This window comes from Perkinsus marinus (assembly GCF_000006405.1).
Source record: "Perkinsus marinus ATCC 50983 genomic scaffold scf_1104296975926, whole genome shotgun sequence".
Classification (NCBI taxonomy): domain Eukaryota; phylum Perkinsozoa; order Perkinsida; family Perkinsidae; genus Perkinsus; species Perkinsus marinus.
In genome coordinates, this window is record NW_003200605.1 from 149,583 (window position 1) to 165,045 (window position 15,463).

Consider the following 15,463-nt stretch of genomic DNA (forward strand, 5'->3'; position numbering starts at 1 on the left):
TGTAAACACCACACCAGCCCCGTGCAAACTTATGGAGCTCTAGAAACTCTCGGAGTATTAGTTTCTACCATTACGTTTGTTGTGTGATTCGGAGTAGATATTCTGATAAGAACAACACAAAAACCACACGTACTTGAGGAACTTGGTTCTCACGCTTCTCACGCTTGAAGTGAAAAGTGTCAAAAAACAACCCATTTTGCATTGTGTAATGAGTGATACGTACTACACTATTATTTTACACAACTTCACTGTGAACTGTAGAGGCACGCATAAGCTGGCACGACTCATTACTATACGGTTCATACTTTGTGTGCCGTTAATGATATTGTCGAATGCAGACGAGTCAAATCATCTCGGCTCATGGTTGACTTACATCGAAAATTTGTGAATACTTGACATATCGTCAACACACAATGCGACCTCTACGAAATCTACGAACTGCCATAGGAGTTGAAAATCTGATAAATTGGTGATGACTCTGTAATCTCGCTCCTTATCCATATCCAAGCTCACTAATCTACACCGCAACGCCTTTGCTTCCCGTGTGTAGAAGATGAGTAACCTTCTCGGATATGAAGTTGGACTGAATGTTCCCCGATCCCTCCTTGCACTTCAAGGAATGGTCCCGACCCTTCAAACTTCGCGGTACGTCAATTGGCTTGGACATATCCATACCGTTGAGGATCGCCTTATTTCTTTTCTGAACATCATCATTATCTCCTCGGGCCATTCTGATTCCCTCAGTCTTCGTCTCGAGAGATTTGACCGATTGGGCATCTCCACGAGCGACTCTTCCTGACCGGGAAACCCACATCGGCCGCAACGAGGGTGAACGTAGTGTGTACAGCTGTCTAGCAACAGGGTCCCAGATGTTGATTGATAGCTGGCCTCGACCTGTGGACGAGGTAGGCAGTTGTGTGGATGAAACTTCAACCCTAAGCGACCTAGGGATTGTGCATGCTATGCTCATAGAGACAGTTACTCTCCTCATCATGGTAACGAAACCACCAAGGGGTTATTGAGAAACATTCCGTTGCTGCTATGGTAACAGTCATTCGAGGTCGAGGCCGAGCTCGTTGAAGACATCTTCCTTCGATAAACTCATCATTTCACCAACCCTCGATACAATAGACATGCACTGAGAGAAACCGTCCGAACAGTCCGCGGGTGAAATCGTTACCAGCTTCCTGCGTTTAGCAAGAGTGTTGTGCAAGTCCCCGTATCTGAGGTAGCAACAGTTCATTCCCTCAGAGAACAATAGAGCATGAATTGTGCTTGGGATGGTAGCTGACTTCGCCTGTGCCTCAGCAAGCTTTTGGCCGAGATCTGACACTCCTTCCTTTTTTCGCTTTCGCTGGATGTGCTCAACTTTCTCCTCCAACTCGCGGACCTACCCCGACTTCTCTCACTATCGTCTACTCCTCACCTTACACGCTTTCTATTATTGGCTACTTTTCCCTCCAGTTCGCCCTGACCACGAAGCTGAGTTATCTCCGCAGTAACTGCCTCCAAAGTCACCGTTAATTTGTTCCTCGCTATACCCCACCTTTGCCGAGAGCCCCTCTCACAGTCGGAAGTCTCTTCTCGACCTCCGCTACCTCGCGGTTCAATTCCAAAACACTTTCTGGCGAGCAGTCACCGAATAGTCTCTGGTTGCACAAGAAGACCTTCTGAGCACCATATCTGGGACCTTCACATTCGTATTGCAGTGCCACTCGCTCTTTACTCCTTCATGACTAGAGGTGGCTCTGCGTCCGAGCCTGGCTCTTTTGACAATTTTTCCATCAGATTTTGCACCTGAGTCTTCGGCACGATGCCATGAAGGTTGTCAAAGACGTTCTGAGCGCTGTATGGTCGATTCTGTTCCTTCATGTACCTTTTTTGTGAGGGAATGGTATCCTGCTTCGCGACGTATATTCTCACGCAGCAATCCTGGCCTCAGCCTCCTGCCCTTGAGGTTTTGTATTATCAGAGGAGCTCTTCGACTTAGGAGCAGCCTTCCTGCATTGCCCAGATACGACAGTAATCGAGATCGTCCATTCCAAATCGCGTCTCACTTTTTCGGTTTCCCTTTAGCCTTCACCGCCTTCTTACACGTAGTCGAGGAGTCAACACACATTTCTCGCTGTCAATAACGCGGTAGACGACGGTTGATGTAACGAACGCAGCACCTCCCAGTATACGGAGAAACAGTTCACGTCGCGTGAAGAGTTGTACTGTGTACGAGCCAACCATGCGGAAGCCAACGCGCGAGTACAACGACATTACTACTATCTGTCTTCATTCTGCCATGCCGCCTTCCATCTCAAGTCACTTGAGTCGAGGGGCCCATAGCTAGTCGACCCTGACTCAGCAACTTTGTTAGCCCTCTTCGTCTGGAAATAGACGATGAAGCTGAGGATACTCATCATGTATACAGAAAGTACGAGCGGGTGGGATTGTACTGCTGGGCCCAACTAGATATGGTGGCCTCCATTGCTTCTCATAGATGTGTTATTACTTGCCAAATGTGTTGTCACGGCACTGCCGTATTATCCTCATTGTGGATGCTTCAATAGAAAGCTCTCACTACTCTAGTAGCTGCAAGTAGAGCATATTACAGCATTTAACCATCCCAAGTTGTTAATGTAGAACTAAACCATGCAACGTGAGATCACCCTCGATAGATGATCAAAAAGCTTTCGTCATCCTGAAGGAATAATCAGGGATTCGCGAAAAGGAGCGGTTCAGGAGAGTGCAGGAAATGGCCTAACGTAGTTCGCGATTATGCCATTCTCTGGAGACTCTAAACCAATATGTGGGTCTCTATGCCAACCTATGGGGTCCCTATGCCAACTTGTGGGGTCCTTAGGCCTACCTGTGGGGTCCCTATGCCAACCTGTGGGTTCCCTATGCCAACCTGTGGGTTCCCTATGCCAACCTGTGGGCTCCCTATGCCAACCTGTGGGGTCCCTATGCCAACCTGTGGGGTCCCTATGCCAACCTGTGGGGTCCCTATGCCAACCTGTAAGATCCTCATGCTAATCTATGGGGTCCCTATACCAATCTATGGCGTCATTTCACCAACCTACGGGGTCGCCGTACCTTCGTACACAGCCATTAGGGCAAGGCCACTAGACCCCTTTTCGAGGATCGGTATTCCAGAGGTCATACGAAGTTGCTTCATCACTACACCATTTCAGGCTCTTCTGGAGGCTCTCCTACACCCCTCTGTGCAGCAGTTATTACAGCTGAGTGTACAATGAGGAGAGGCCAGGTGTATATGATACCTGGCCAACGCACAGGAGGGAAAGAATCATTAGGCGGGTGCCCGAATGAAAAAGTGGAGAACCCGATTAGCCACGTATGAACGCAATACTCATATGATCACCGCCTAACCACTTAGAGAATACTGAATACTTGAAATGCAGTTTATATCAAAAGTGTCACTTGACATGAACAAAATCGTCGGCATCCTTGGTGTCGGAAGAGTGATGTCGCACAGTTATTTCCTTGTACGAAGGAGCTTCACCATCAGAGACTCTTGCTGAGGAGGCCGATCCTCGCGGAACGAACTGAACATGATATATGCATATATATGAGCCAATATTTCATGTTCGATTTCCTTCACATTTACTACACGAACAGAGGTAACGCATTACAGAGTCCATAACAATGACTCACCTCCCAATCTCCTTCCTTTTTTGCAAGCGCTGGGTATTTTTCCTCATACTCCTGCGGGGTCATGCTAGGCCCGGAACTCTCGTCTATTGATTCCCTATCAGATCCTCCTCCATCTCGACTAAGCTTCTGACAAGCAAGTGAATATGATGGGAGTGACTATGGATGAATCTCAATATCTCAGCCTTCATCAGTTCTTACCAAAAGTGCTTCGACTGTGGCCTGTTTATCTAGGTTCAACCCGAGATACAAATCTTGTATTAACTCGGAATCGAAGTTTGAAAACATATCTTTCAACTCATCTAGGTCATTCTTCAACCTAGGACAGCGTCAAATGCACTGAGCCGCCAAGCTTAACGCTTCTGACTTACTTCGTCGCAGCTTCTGCTTGATCCTGATGCTCATCTTCTTGCCTTGCTACTTCGATCTCGGCATCTTCCTCCTGGAGACCTTCGTACATCTTCTGCGAGTCCGCAGCCAGACGTCTGATAAGAACAAGTCTGATACTTTCTGTACGGTTGGAGATATCTCACCCATCATTGGCGCGGTAGTCTTCAACAATATCAGTGTAATTCAATCGAGGTTTCCTCACCTCCTTGCCTCGATCATTTATCTTGTCACCTAGTGAGATTAAAATTGCCGCAAGTCCGTGCTAGCCTCGAGAGATATCACATAACTGGAAGCTAACCCCGCCGACAAGAATCACTAAGTACTACTAAGACTATATGAAGTGCACCAAGTAAGCCACTTAACGATGATGCATGACGAGGCTCTATTCACCATAACAATAGCTCACCCCACAATGAACCTTCCATTTCAATTGCGACTACTACAACGATTTAAGATGATAACAATACCATCACGCTCCCAAATCCTAGGTTACGATTACTATCCTTACCATCAGCTGGGCTTGTTGCTGTCTCGCCAGTCTCTTCACCTTTTGTGGAGTGATGCCCCTCTGGATGTGAAAGCATATCTAATTAGATCGAACTTAAAATACTAAGACGATCAGCTGTCCGTATCTGCCAGTAGCAGTCAACTCAACTTGCTGCTTTTGCAACTTACTAGCGCTGAAAGGGAAAGGCTCCGGGTTCGATCCGAGCACTTGGCAATTTTACTATTTATTTGAATCCACGAGCCACATCTCGCCGTAGCATCACTCTGAAGATAGGCGTTATGCCCCGCAGAGAAAAACCTATCTATCGTCTTTTCATGTTCAATAACGTCGTTTCTTGAAGCTTTTCCGATTTTTCGTGATTTTCGTTTCGGTGAGGTTGTTATCGATGCCACGACTATACCATTGTCTCCGCAGATACCTGCTGACCGGGTCGATGGCATCCTACTTCTGACTAGGGGGACCTATTCGGGAATAACTATAGACATATTTACAAAGGTGAAGGGCGGCGCGTAGAGAGTCTTGTGTTGAGAATAGGGATCCTTCGGAAATTCCTCTCATTGACGCCACTCTGTTTCTGAGGTGTTTCCGAATATGAGTGTGAACCGTTTTAAGCGAGAGAGTTTCGTGTTCCCGATGTCTAGCAAATAGCCTCGTTCATGAGTGCTCATGCCGGTGTATGCTCTAGATGTGGAAGTATCTTTACACTATTACGCACTCGGAAGGTTTTTGCCTACTTCCCCCGATGGCCTTGCTAGCATCTTCGTTGCTATCGAACGTCTTCGGCGCCCCCTGCGAGTTGGACCTCCAAATCAACGCCGAGCCAAGTAGGAAGAAGGCACCAGTTACTCGAGATAAGAAGGGAGATCTTGGATACATTTTCACTGTAGTAGCTGTTGCGCACGCGGAAGATTTTGGGATATTTTTAAATTGACAGGACGGTGAGGACGTATGTGGTACAGCGACTGTCCGTTTAAAGGGTGATAAACGGCTGGAGCATCAAGGCATCAGAGTTGAACTCATTGGGCAAGTGGGTAAGAAAAAGAAAGATATCATGGTCTTGCATCGGACCTATTTTGTATCTTCCTTGCTGCGACCTTAGATATGCTTTACGACCGAACCAGCTCATACGACTTCTTCTCGATCACTAAGGATCTCGAACCCCCAGGAGTCCTCACTGAAACTAGGAGCTATAAGTGGAAGTAATAGCTCTTTTTGGATTCCTGATATGTGATCGAGCGAATTCTGGGCTAACTGCGACCACGAGTACTCGTGCGGCTGAAGCCAGATTTTGATAAATAACTGCTAGATGAATCTGTTATTGATGTTGTAGATTCTCTTCGGTTGATAAGACGTGTGAAACGTATAGTGGTATCAACGTCCGCCTTCGATACTTCGTGCGGTTAGTCGTGCAGAGGCCGTATGCTACGTAATGATGGGGGCAAGGTCGAGGCATGGGGAGCTTGCTATCAGGAATGTCTCAAAAGAAGTTGATTTTGCAGTGCAGTTGGCACAACCACAGCCTGAGATGAACACCGGTATCAAAATGGAGGTAGCTAAAAGTGGTGACACGTGCAGTTCATTTTGTCACATAGGTGGGGATTGAAGATTGCCTTCACATTGAATTTGAGTATTCCCAGTCGAAGTTCAACTTGAAGGACGTTGTCGTTGGAAAGGTGTATTTCCTCCTTGTTAGACTGAAAATCAAGGTAAGTTCATTTTCTGTGGGAGTGGGTATTACTTTAATTTTCCTACAGCACATGGAACTGGACATAATACGTCGAGAAGTTACAGGGGCTGGTGCCGGCTCGAATCAGCTCGGGGGGACGACTGATAACGAGACTGTCACTAAATTCGAGATTATGGATGGATCACCTGTGAGAGGTAATGAAGGTATTCGCTGTTCACATGAAAATTCTGATGAAATTTTGGGAAATTCTTGTTGGTTTCTGAACACTTCTTCGTGAATTCGTATCCGAAATTGTATCGGATCAGCTGTGAAAAGCCTTGAGTATTTTTCCTTCTTCTTTTCAGCTGAATGCATCCCAGTCCGTCTCTACTTGTCCGGATTTGACCTAACTCCCACCTATAAGAATGTTCAGGTGAGTAGTAGGTTGCTTGGGATTCTCGGTCATCATCGGTGGGATTGTTCAGAATAAATTCTCGGTGAGATACTTCCTCAACCTAGTGTTAGTGGACGAGGAGGATCGTCGATACTTCAAACAACAAGAGATCACTTTATGGCGCAAGACCATCGGCTGAAGAAACTGTCATTTTACCCGAGACGGAACCATTGCTTCTCGAGATGCATTTGTTGGGTTCAAAGTGTGACACAATTAGTGTCTCCTTGTGAAAAATCGAGCTGCGTGATCCGTTCCTAAGTACCGACGGAATTGCCGTAGAGTAAATACCACGCGCTCCGCAATTTACTATTCAATGGTAATCTTGACTTCATTCAGCACACAGCGATTACTTAGACGATAGTCGGTAGGGCGTCCTCTCTACTCGTAACTACTGCTAGCGCTTTGCTTAAACGTAACTCTGCTGTCAGTGAACTGCTTCGTGATAAAGAGGTCTCGTGTAGGATTAATACTGATGAGTGATACGCTCAGATGTAGCATGTAACTCGTTAATTAACAGTTTGAATTGACGATAGTAACTGAGATGGATCAAAAGGAGATAAAATTTCTATATATATACACTCTCGACAACTTGGCTTGGCCAACTTGGCAGTCCCCATCTGATTCAGAGTGAACGGAATGAGTAATGGAAAGTTGTACGACTATGTTGACCTTATTGATAGCCCCAAACTCGGGGTGCGCCGACTACTAACTCGAAAAGCTCAGCGGACAACGGCATCGTCATCACAATGCATGACGGGTCGTACACGAATACGAACTGCTGTCGAGCATGCCTCGACAGGTCTCTAGTAGAGAGAGCTTAGACCATCGATATTCATCGACCTTGTTGCGATGGCTGTAGTAGTAAGTAGCACTGAGAAGAGTAATGTGAATCAGCGAGAGAGTCGGAAGTGTGGTGCTCACCGTTATGATGGTGATGATGACAACGGAAGTCTGTGAGGACTATCGCTGTCTATTCTCCCCTAACCGACGTAGCGCAGGTAGAGTCTGATGATAACAAGGTACATGTTGAGATCTTAACGCTACTACTACTTACTGTTGGATGTATGAGGCTTATACTATGGGCAGTGTCGTGCTTGCCGTCATTGTGGGTGTGGATACCCACAGTTGATGGAGGATCTTCGGCAAACACCTTCCCTATATCAGGCGTGTCATCAGGGCTTGTATGTTCAGACGACGGCCAGGGAGTTCCTTGAGGATAAGGAGAATCCCTCCCTCCCTGGAGGTCGCCACGATGTAAAGTCTCGTCATGAGGTTGACCCCGGGTATCAGTATTCACATCGTTTTCCTCAGCCCATGCATGGAGGTAGTTTCTATGACTACCGTTGATAGCAGCATCGACTAAGCCCGGGTGTTGGTTGTGCAATGCCCACAGTTCCGACAACAGTGTTGGATAGTGTACGCCTTGTTCCTCTCCACTGTGATGCCCTAGTAGAGTAAAGATCTCATCTATGACACTCGAAATCCTCTCAGCATCGGCATGAGTGAAATGATGATGTTCTGTGCTGAAAACTTCATGCTGGGCTCTCATTTCTCCCAAGAGCTCCATCAGTCGCGACTCTCGCATTTTAAAGGCTTCCCATGATGATGGTCCTTCCACTTCGTAACGTGATGGAGAAGGCTCTGTTGTTTGTATTGGTAGTTGACCATCGCTCATGTGTGGGTCGCTGGGGAAGAACTTGGCATCACTATTCGCGTGGAAGAGAGGGAAGGTTGGAGAGACGACCTTTTCGGGATGTACTTCTCCTTCGAAATTACCTTCCACATTCGGGTAGAAAGTTAGTCCTATTATGACGTTGAGCATAGTCACCATAGTGGTAGAGAAGGCAGGTGAGATATGTACAAAGAAAATCAATTGAACTTTGCAGAGTTAAGGAAATGCAAGATTTTGCAAGATTGCAAGTTTGACGTTTATTTCGATTTGGAGTTATGCCCCCGGATGGTGATGTCACGCTATGATCTGCCTTGATAATTCACTTAAATGGTTGAGGTGGATGAACGCTTACTTGCGCTTTGTATAGTCTACAATGCCCGAGGTTTATACTTCTGTTTCCATCAAGAAACGCTATGATCTCCCATTCGGGTGTGGTTGAGATAAGAGTGGTATATAGTAGTTGAGGTCCTTTTCTTCATCATCATGCCTACACCAGTCGTTGGGCCGGAGGCTGTAGCACAGGCTATTGTGGATAACAATGATAATAGGACTATGCACAGGTTATAATATCCTTATGGTGGGCTTTTTAGATGAGCTCCATCACTTCTCCCCTCCTCTTAAGAGTACCCGAGGGGATGATGGATGGAATGTCGGAAGGCCTCAGTTTTACCATCCACGCCTCACGTGCCGTTCACTTTTGATTTGTCTCGAATTCGCACAGTTTGAGAAAATATGCACATGGTCAACTACATGTGTTGGTGACACATGGGAGTTTATGGGTAAATTTCGGAGCATTCTCATTCGTCTCTGAAGAGTGAACTCTTGAACTCAGCTGAGGAGAGCGAACATATATTCGAATTTGTGTAGGTCGAATCTTCTCCGATTACAGCTGGAGGAGCTCCTTGCATCCACTACCCCAAACTGGGATAAGCTCAACAAGCTGTCCAAGATGGTTCAGGAGGTAAGTCTGAGCGGGTATAAGGGGAAAAGTGAGCAGAAGCTTTTTCTGCGAAGGTCGGAATATGACATCATAAGTACCCGATGAAATTCTCCCAATGTTTTCACGGATTTTTTCACCTGTTGATGACTATGGAATACTCTTCGGTTCAGTGGCTGAGTTCTTAGGTGATACGCAGTGTTAAGAAAACGCAGAAGAAGGATTTGGGGAGCGACTTCCAGGATGTAGAAACTTGACAATAACAGTCGATGAAGATCTTTCCTTAGGAGTTCCCTGACCTCTATTTCTTCCCGAACTCGCAGCAACATGATTTCGTATATTATCCACCAGAAGAGGTGAAGGTTGTTGGTAGCTACTCGAAGAGAGCATGTGCCAAGCCGAGATTGGTCGTGGATGTTGAGGTAGGATTTGAGAAAGGAGTGGTATGGGAATTGGAATGTGTAGGTTGTAATTCCGGCGAAATGTTTGCAGAGCAAGGACTATCTCAATGGGCGATACCTCAATAAACGTAGGAGGTTTATGGTAGTGAGCGAACTCGGACTCTTCTACTGTTGATAGGAAATGCATATGTGGGGGAGCAGTCGAGGCAATTGGCAGAGATCATGGATGGCTCGAAGGTTGAGCTGAAGATAGGATACTTCTGTGGGGATCGAGCGAAGCCTATCGTTGAGGTGATATCTTAGGTTGCTCTTCGTAAGATTCAGAATAGGTCCGATCGAGGTCATTTCAGATTTGCCCCATCGGATCAACATGGGTGATAAGACTTCTACCAAGTATTGCTGATGGTACTGATCCAACAGCCACCTCTGGTCCCGAGTCCAGCTGGTTGGCCAGACTTGGTTTGGAAAGAAACTGCAACCGTATGGACGGTCACGATAGCGAGCAACCCACGCCACTGTAATGCTCATCGGGTTTACGCGCACGCCGAAGATTCCTAGGGGGTATCTTTTTTAGTTACAACTCGGAGGTTGCAGAAGACATTTGGATGCGTTTGAGCTCCTCGTCGATGGAGACGGGCAGCAGCTCTCATCCATCTTATTCGAAGGCTGTGACGCTGTTGAAGATTTGGGCATATCAGAGAGGATTCCTCTATAGGAGAGATGGGGAGGAAAATGCTGGTTTATCAGGGTAGTAGTAAAATGGTCTGGTGGTCAAGCTTGCTGGTTACGATGCGGGAGGATGTGGGTTCGATACCTGCACCTGTGTGTTTAGATACCATCTTGCTGTGATTATCGATCACGTAATATCGTCCTCGAGATTGCCACATTCCACCAGTGCATACCAAATATTCAAGCTCGCACTTGTAATATGGGGGTAGCCGTATCCGTTAACACGAACTCAGTCAGTTTCGCACCAACCTTCCTCGAGATGTGTTTATCAGGTACTCTTATCCTCCACAGACTGGAAGTCCAACGCCTTGGTTTTGGGTTCTCAGGAGAAGGAGGAGCGCTCGATACCCGATTGGTCTGACTCGGTAAGGCTTCACACGCACTTTGTATAGCAGAAAATAAATCGGCAGAGGAACCACTAGTTAGATAGGATCAGTAACTTTATTGCTTCACCTGCGTAGCGATGTTCCGGTAGTCTAGATTTATTCTCCTTGAATTTCGTGGTTGCCTCGCGGGGTGGCCAATTGCTGGGCTCCATGCCGCTCTATATTGGGCCTAATTGAGTCGTGATGTCGTCAATTGGGAATCGTAGAGCTCGCCATCAGCGGGCGTTGGAGCACGCATGCATGAGCCTCTGGTCAGGCACAACTGTTTTCTGGCTTCGATCGAGCGTATAATATCCTGTGGCGTATTAGTTTGGTCACTATTGATGAGATTGGACTTGCAGCTAAGCAGTCGCTGGAGGTAGAGAGGGGAGTATGGTGTTCGCCCATTGAGATGATTTCAGCTGTTGGATGACCCGAAGGAAGCGGATCCTTTCATGGAGGTATTTGGTGAGAAGTAATAGGAAGAGTTTACTCGGTAACGTGGAAGGTTTCTGTATTTCCAGCTCGGGTAGAAGCCTCCGATTGCGCTGGGATTTTGCTGTAACATTGCCAATGGACGGAACGTTCTTGGCGAGTCGTCAGCTGGAGGGGGAAGTAAATCGATTACTGGGGCGCGCGCTAAATAACCGGATGAAGTCGTTAGCAGTAAGGAGGTCGATAGAGAAGGGAACTATCACCGTTGGAGGTAAGAATGTTATCTGTTAGACCGGTTATGTTGGTCGTTGGGTTAAATTGTTATAATCGATCATCAGGGCGAGCGCTGTTGTTCTGTAGGTATATTGAACAGTGAGAATACCGGTAGGCTACTGGATAAGGGTCCATCACCCAAAGCAGAGGATGCGGAAGCATGGCGTAAGGCGGATCTTGTGCGCAGCGAAGATTTTAGGTTGAGATTGTCAGGCGAGCTGTGGGGGCCGAAGTCTGAGTTGAGACGGTTCAAGGATGGTACCATGCTAGAGTGCTGTGTCTGGAATGGAGCTGATGACGAGTCAGTGGAAGGGCAGATTATTGTAAGGTGTGGTATGTGTTGTATGGATCGGGGAGGTTGACCTTTGCAGAGGCATGTGTTGGAGCACCATGAAGTGTCTTATGAGGAGCTGTATGTGACACCATTGGGCCACATTGCGGGACTGAGACCAGCTGATAGGTTCGGCTTAGGAGGAGCACTTGTTTGTATTCTGATTGGTGTATTAGGAGTCTTTGGCGCAACTTTGAGCTGCTCCGGGATGCTCTACAGGGAATGGAAGATATTCCTCTGGCGATCAAGGATGTGCGTCCAAGTGAGTATGGGATGGGATTCGAACCCGGGTTGTTCGAGTGAAAGGAGTGAATGCTTCCCAGGTGATCCAGCATTCAGCTACACGTCTATCGATCAAGAAGGCTCGAGTATATCCGGCCTCCTAGAGGTTGTCATCGAGTTGGAGTCGAATGCAGCTTGGCCGACCAAAGTAATTATGTGTTCGCGAGCTCGGTAACAGCGACATGATGCACGAACGTGCCCGAGTCGCTTTTCCAGTGGCTATCTGAAAAATTACGACCTTCACATGAACTGGCGATGAATTAGGAAATGTTGTTATATTATCTTATGAATTCACAGCGCAAGTCTGTGGAAATCCGAGAATGCAACCCCATGCGAGAAGGTGGCGGTTTGCAGAACGATCTTAAACACTGCGTTCACACAATTTTGAAAATAGTTATTTCATCTTGCGAGGAAGTCAGACCGGCTCGAGTATGGGAATTTTCAACTTACTCGTGATTTGGCAGTGTTACGACTTATCCACTTTTCTTTGTCAGCCCCAGGCGATCATCGACACTAAACTGGCCTTGCTGTTGAAGATTCAGGAGGGTTTGCTGGTGACGGAGGATTTCTCTGATGTCAATATATCGGCTACGGAAAATCCATCATGACGTACATGTAGAGTCGACGAGTACGTATCGATGCAGAATGTGGCACAGGGAAGAGTAGGTTGGAGGTGCGGGGATCGAACTTGGGTCTCCTGAATGTTGTGTTGACAGGTTGTCCAGCTGGCCACAGCTGCCACTACCACCACTCCAAGCAAGCAAAGGATGAGTGCGAAAATATTTGCTCGGAATTCGCATTGGATGCTCTCAGGTTGGGAGTACTTCTCTCCATTGCGAACTCTGTGGTACCAGCCGACCCATCGGAACTGGATTCACTCGATGACCGCTTTATATCCAGTAAGTGCCGGCTGTGGGATTCGAACCTGCGGTCTCACGATAGTGCTTGTCAGTGTCTAGCGCCGGCTATTCGAGCAGCCAAGCGATGGTTGGACAAACGACTTCTACTCAAAGGAGTTGGCTTGGATAACTTCGCAGAGTTGAGCATGATGTAGAATTGAGGAAATGCAAGTTTCGGCTAGAAGAGCAAGATTTTCATCAGGCATGTGGTGGTGAGCCAAAATCCCCAATCTCCTCACACTGCAGTTCTGCTCTGGTTGAAGCTGATTGAAAATTGGCATTCCAGCGAACGGCCCATGTAAGGTCGCGGGTTCGAATCCCAGCGCTGCCCATTTTCATCGACCGACCTCAGTTACTTGCTGCAGTCGCTGACGCCCGGTGAGGAGAACGAGGAGGATAGTGAGGAGTCTGAACGTCTATTAGAGAAACTGCAAGCTTGTTATGAAGCTGTTCCTATCTCGACCAGACCCAAGATGTGGATCAGCAGTCGCCTTGACCCGCATTGTCTCTTGGTGCGTAAAAATGCCTCTACCAGGATTCGAACCGGGGATCTCCCTTATCAGGTTCGTACTCCGAGCAATGCACTGTGTCAGCGAATGGCTTCTTTGGCTTCGGCTTCGCTCAAGCATGCATTAAGCGCTCGTTGGCATCGAATACTCAAACCCTTGCCGTCGGAGAACCTTTCCTCGCTGGATGTGGTTATCACACTGGTCCGAAATAAGGTTGACGCATCTCTACTACAGCAACAGTGCACTCGTCATTTTGGCTCGGCCGGAGTCTTCCTTTGTGGTGCTCGTGGGTCTATCATTGGTATCAAGTGGAGACCTGGTGCTAGTGTGGCCAGCAGGAAGCAGCTGGCCGGCGGGATGCAGCATTTGGCGGTTAGTGAAGATTTGGTGGTGCCCAACTATGCGTGGGTATTGGAGAACGTTGTGAAGGGGATGTGTGGAGGAGTGGTGAAAAATGTCAAGATGCAGGGGGTAGGCTATACGATTGTTCCTGGCTTGATTGACTTATCACTTGTGGCTGTTCAGGTCGGCAGTAATCTCCTATAACGTAAACTACTACTACTTCTACCAACGTCAAAGGTTTCTCTTACTTGCTGTTGATTTGGGTTCCCTGCAGTTGATGATATTGGGAGTGCTACTCGGCATAGAGTTGTTTGAGTATACTTCCATCTGCGCGTATACGTTGGTATTTCTATTCTTACCAACTTATTTCCAGTTCCCGATTACAACGACTCCCGTTCGGAAAGCGGACTTATAAGTATCGATTCAACTTTCTCTCGATAAGCTTTGACAATAGCGGCTATACGAGGCATAACTGAAGCAGTTCGTGTCTGGGGGCATTGAAAGCTATTTGTGGAGCGAGGGAAGTCGATTCCCTGGCTACAACCAGAAACAGTCCCCATTAAGTCATCGGTACCCATACCCTCACTATAATTCAACTCATCCAAATCATTGAAATTATAACCAGACTACATTAGCAAAATATAACTAGAGCAAAGAATAAATTATTCTTCTCACAGAGGTGAGATTAGCTGAACCACTCTATTGAGCAACAACTATGAGAACTCTAGCTAAATTAGACAAATTATAAAAAAGTTTACGGCTATCGAACGATCAGTTTATCAGCATCATGCTTTGGGGTTCTGATGGTGATATTGCGAATACGGACGAGTATCTCCAGACGTCGTTGACGAAGCCCACAAAATCGAGCTACTCAGCGTCCAACTTTACCTAGGGTAGCTGTGGGTTAGATCAAAAGAAGAAAAGTACAGGGATGAACCCAATCTGGATCAACGCTCTCACAGTATCAAAATTCATCGGGCTACTTGGCACCACTAGCTAAGCTCCCCAGCTACAGAGCTTGTGTCAGCAGTACACTTACGCATGTACGAAGTGGACACCACTGGTGCTACTTCAACCAGAGATATTCAAGCATACCAACATGTAGAAAAAGGGAGTACAATCTAGACGGTCAGAAGGGAGTAGGAGCATTGTTCCCACCAACACTTCGTGCTTTTCAGCATAATTCTCGAGTATTTGATGAGCAAGGCGAGTACCATACCGGATCCGAAAGCCCCGAAATAACACTATGGTATTGCCTAGTGGTACAGGTTTGTTGAGTCCTATCGGAGAACTTTTCTCCAATGAAAACTCTGCTCAAAGCTAGGATAATAGAATACATAACATGATTACCTGCTTTTACACTAAGCACTATCTTGTGCGGTTCTAAAAGAATCCAAGTTCTTGCAAGGTTTGTGAGTAAGGCTGTTACCACACCAAATCCAAAAGTCCTCAAATTGCACTATAGTACTCTTTATTAATGTTGAGTTATTGAGTTCTAATAGAGGTTAACTTGTTAACCTAGGTTAAATACCGATGCGGATGGTCGCGTCGCTCCGCTACCAATTCGCACTGCAGAGATGTAACGGTGAGGCGAGCGGATCCTCCCCGCT

The 15,463-nt window shown here is 46.9% G+C and overlaps 6 protein-coding genes across 6 annotated transcripts; 3 read left to right on the forward strand and 3 right to left on the reverse strand.

Annotated features, from left to right (window-relative positions):
• Positions 1-1,051: 1,051 nt before the first annotated feature.
• On the reverse strand, positions 1,052-2,119 carry Pmar_PMAR004467 (conserved hypothetical protein; the record flags this gene model as incomplete). Its single annotated transcript, XM_002764966.1, has 7 exons — positions 1,052-1,138; positions 1,181-1,390; positions 1,432-1,502; positions 1,547-1,683; positions 1,727-1,876; positions 1,924-2,001; positions 2,058-2,119. The coding sequence occupies 7 exons, from the start codon at positions 2,117-2,119 to the stop codon at positions 1,052-1,054; spliced, it is 795 nt and encodes a 264-aa protein (XP_002765012.1).
• Positions 2,120-2,791: 672 nt separating this feature from the next.
• Positions 2,792-2,994, reverse strand: Pmar_PMAR004468 (conserved hypothetical protein; the record flags this gene model as incomplete). The annotated part of the gene is made up of 1 exon (XM_002764967.1): positions 2,792-2,994. A coding segment is annotated over one exon (203 nt), but the record flags the coding sequence as incomplete, so codon positions are not given.
• Positions 2,995-3,366: 372 nt separating this feature from the next.
• Pmar_PMAR004469 (hypothetical protein) lies at positions 3,367-4,661 on the reverse strand. Its single transcript, XM_002764968.1, has 6 exons — positions 4,559-4,661; positions 4,194-4,281; positions 4,032-4,145; positions 3,862-3,979; positions 3,664-3,789; positions 3,367-3,554 (listed from the first exon to the last, which is right to left on the reverse strand). Exons 1-6 carry the CDS (start codon positions 4,632-4,634, stop codon positions 3,426-3,428), a joined length of 651 nt encoding a protein of 216 aa, XP_002765014.1. The 5' UTR covers positions 4,635-4,661; the 3' UTR covers positions 3,367-3,425.
• A 639-nt stretch (positions 4,662-5,300) lies between these two features.
• Positions 5,301-6,817, forward strand: Pmar_PMAR004470 (Vacuolar protein sorting-associated protein, putative; the record flags this gene model as incomplete). The annotated part of the gene is made up of 9 exons (XM_002764969.1): positions 5,301-5,441; positions 5,493-5,589; positions 5,658-5,757; positions 5,889-5,984; positions 6,029-6,107; positions 6,151-6,264; positions 6,313-6,439; positions 6,590-6,657; positions 6,710-6,817. The coding sequence occupies 9 exons, from the start codon at positions 5,301-5,303 to the stop codon at positions 6,815-6,817; spliced, it is 930 nt and encodes a 309-aa protein (XP_002765015.1).
• A 2,016-nt stretch (positions 6,818-8,833) lies between these two features.
• Pmar_PMAR004471 (nucleolar RNA-associated protein, putative) lies at positions 8,834-11,261 on the forward strand (the record flags this gene model as incomplete). Its single annotated transcript, XM_002764970.1, has 12 exons — positions 8,834-8,910; positions 9,218-9,311; positions 9,476-9,532; positions 9,575-9,709; positions 9,753-9,816; positions 9,867-9,979; positions 10,039-10,205; positions 10,263-10,436; positions 10,521-10,611; positions 10,690-10,782; positions 11,060-11,161; positions 11,205-11,261. The coding sequence occupies 12 exons, from the start codon at positions 8,834-8,836 to the stop codon at positions 11,259-11,261; spliced, it is 1,224 nt and encodes a 407-aa protein (XP_002765016.1).
• Positions 11,262-11,433: 172 nt separating this feature from the next.
• Positions 11,434-14,099, forward strand: Pmar_PMAR004472 (nucleolar RNA-associated protein, putative; the record flags this gene model as incomplete). The annotated part of the gene is made up of 14 exons (XM_002764971.1): positions 11,434-11,488; positions 11,578-11,655; positions 11,704-11,813; positions 11,862-11,950; positions 11,998-12,083; positions 12,145-12,251; positions 12,598-12,657; positions 12,820-12,874; positions 12,917-13,002; positions 13,056-13,153; positions 13,205-13,300; positions 13,355-13,514; positions 13,566-13,982; positions 14,037-14,099. The coding sequence occupies 14 exons, from the start codon at positions 11,434-11,436 to the stop codon at positions 14,055-14,057; spliced, it is 1,518 nt and encodes a 505-aa protein (XP_002765017.1). The 3' UTR covers positions 14,058-14,099.
• Between the last annotated feature and the right edge of the window lie 1,364 nt (positions 14,100-15,463).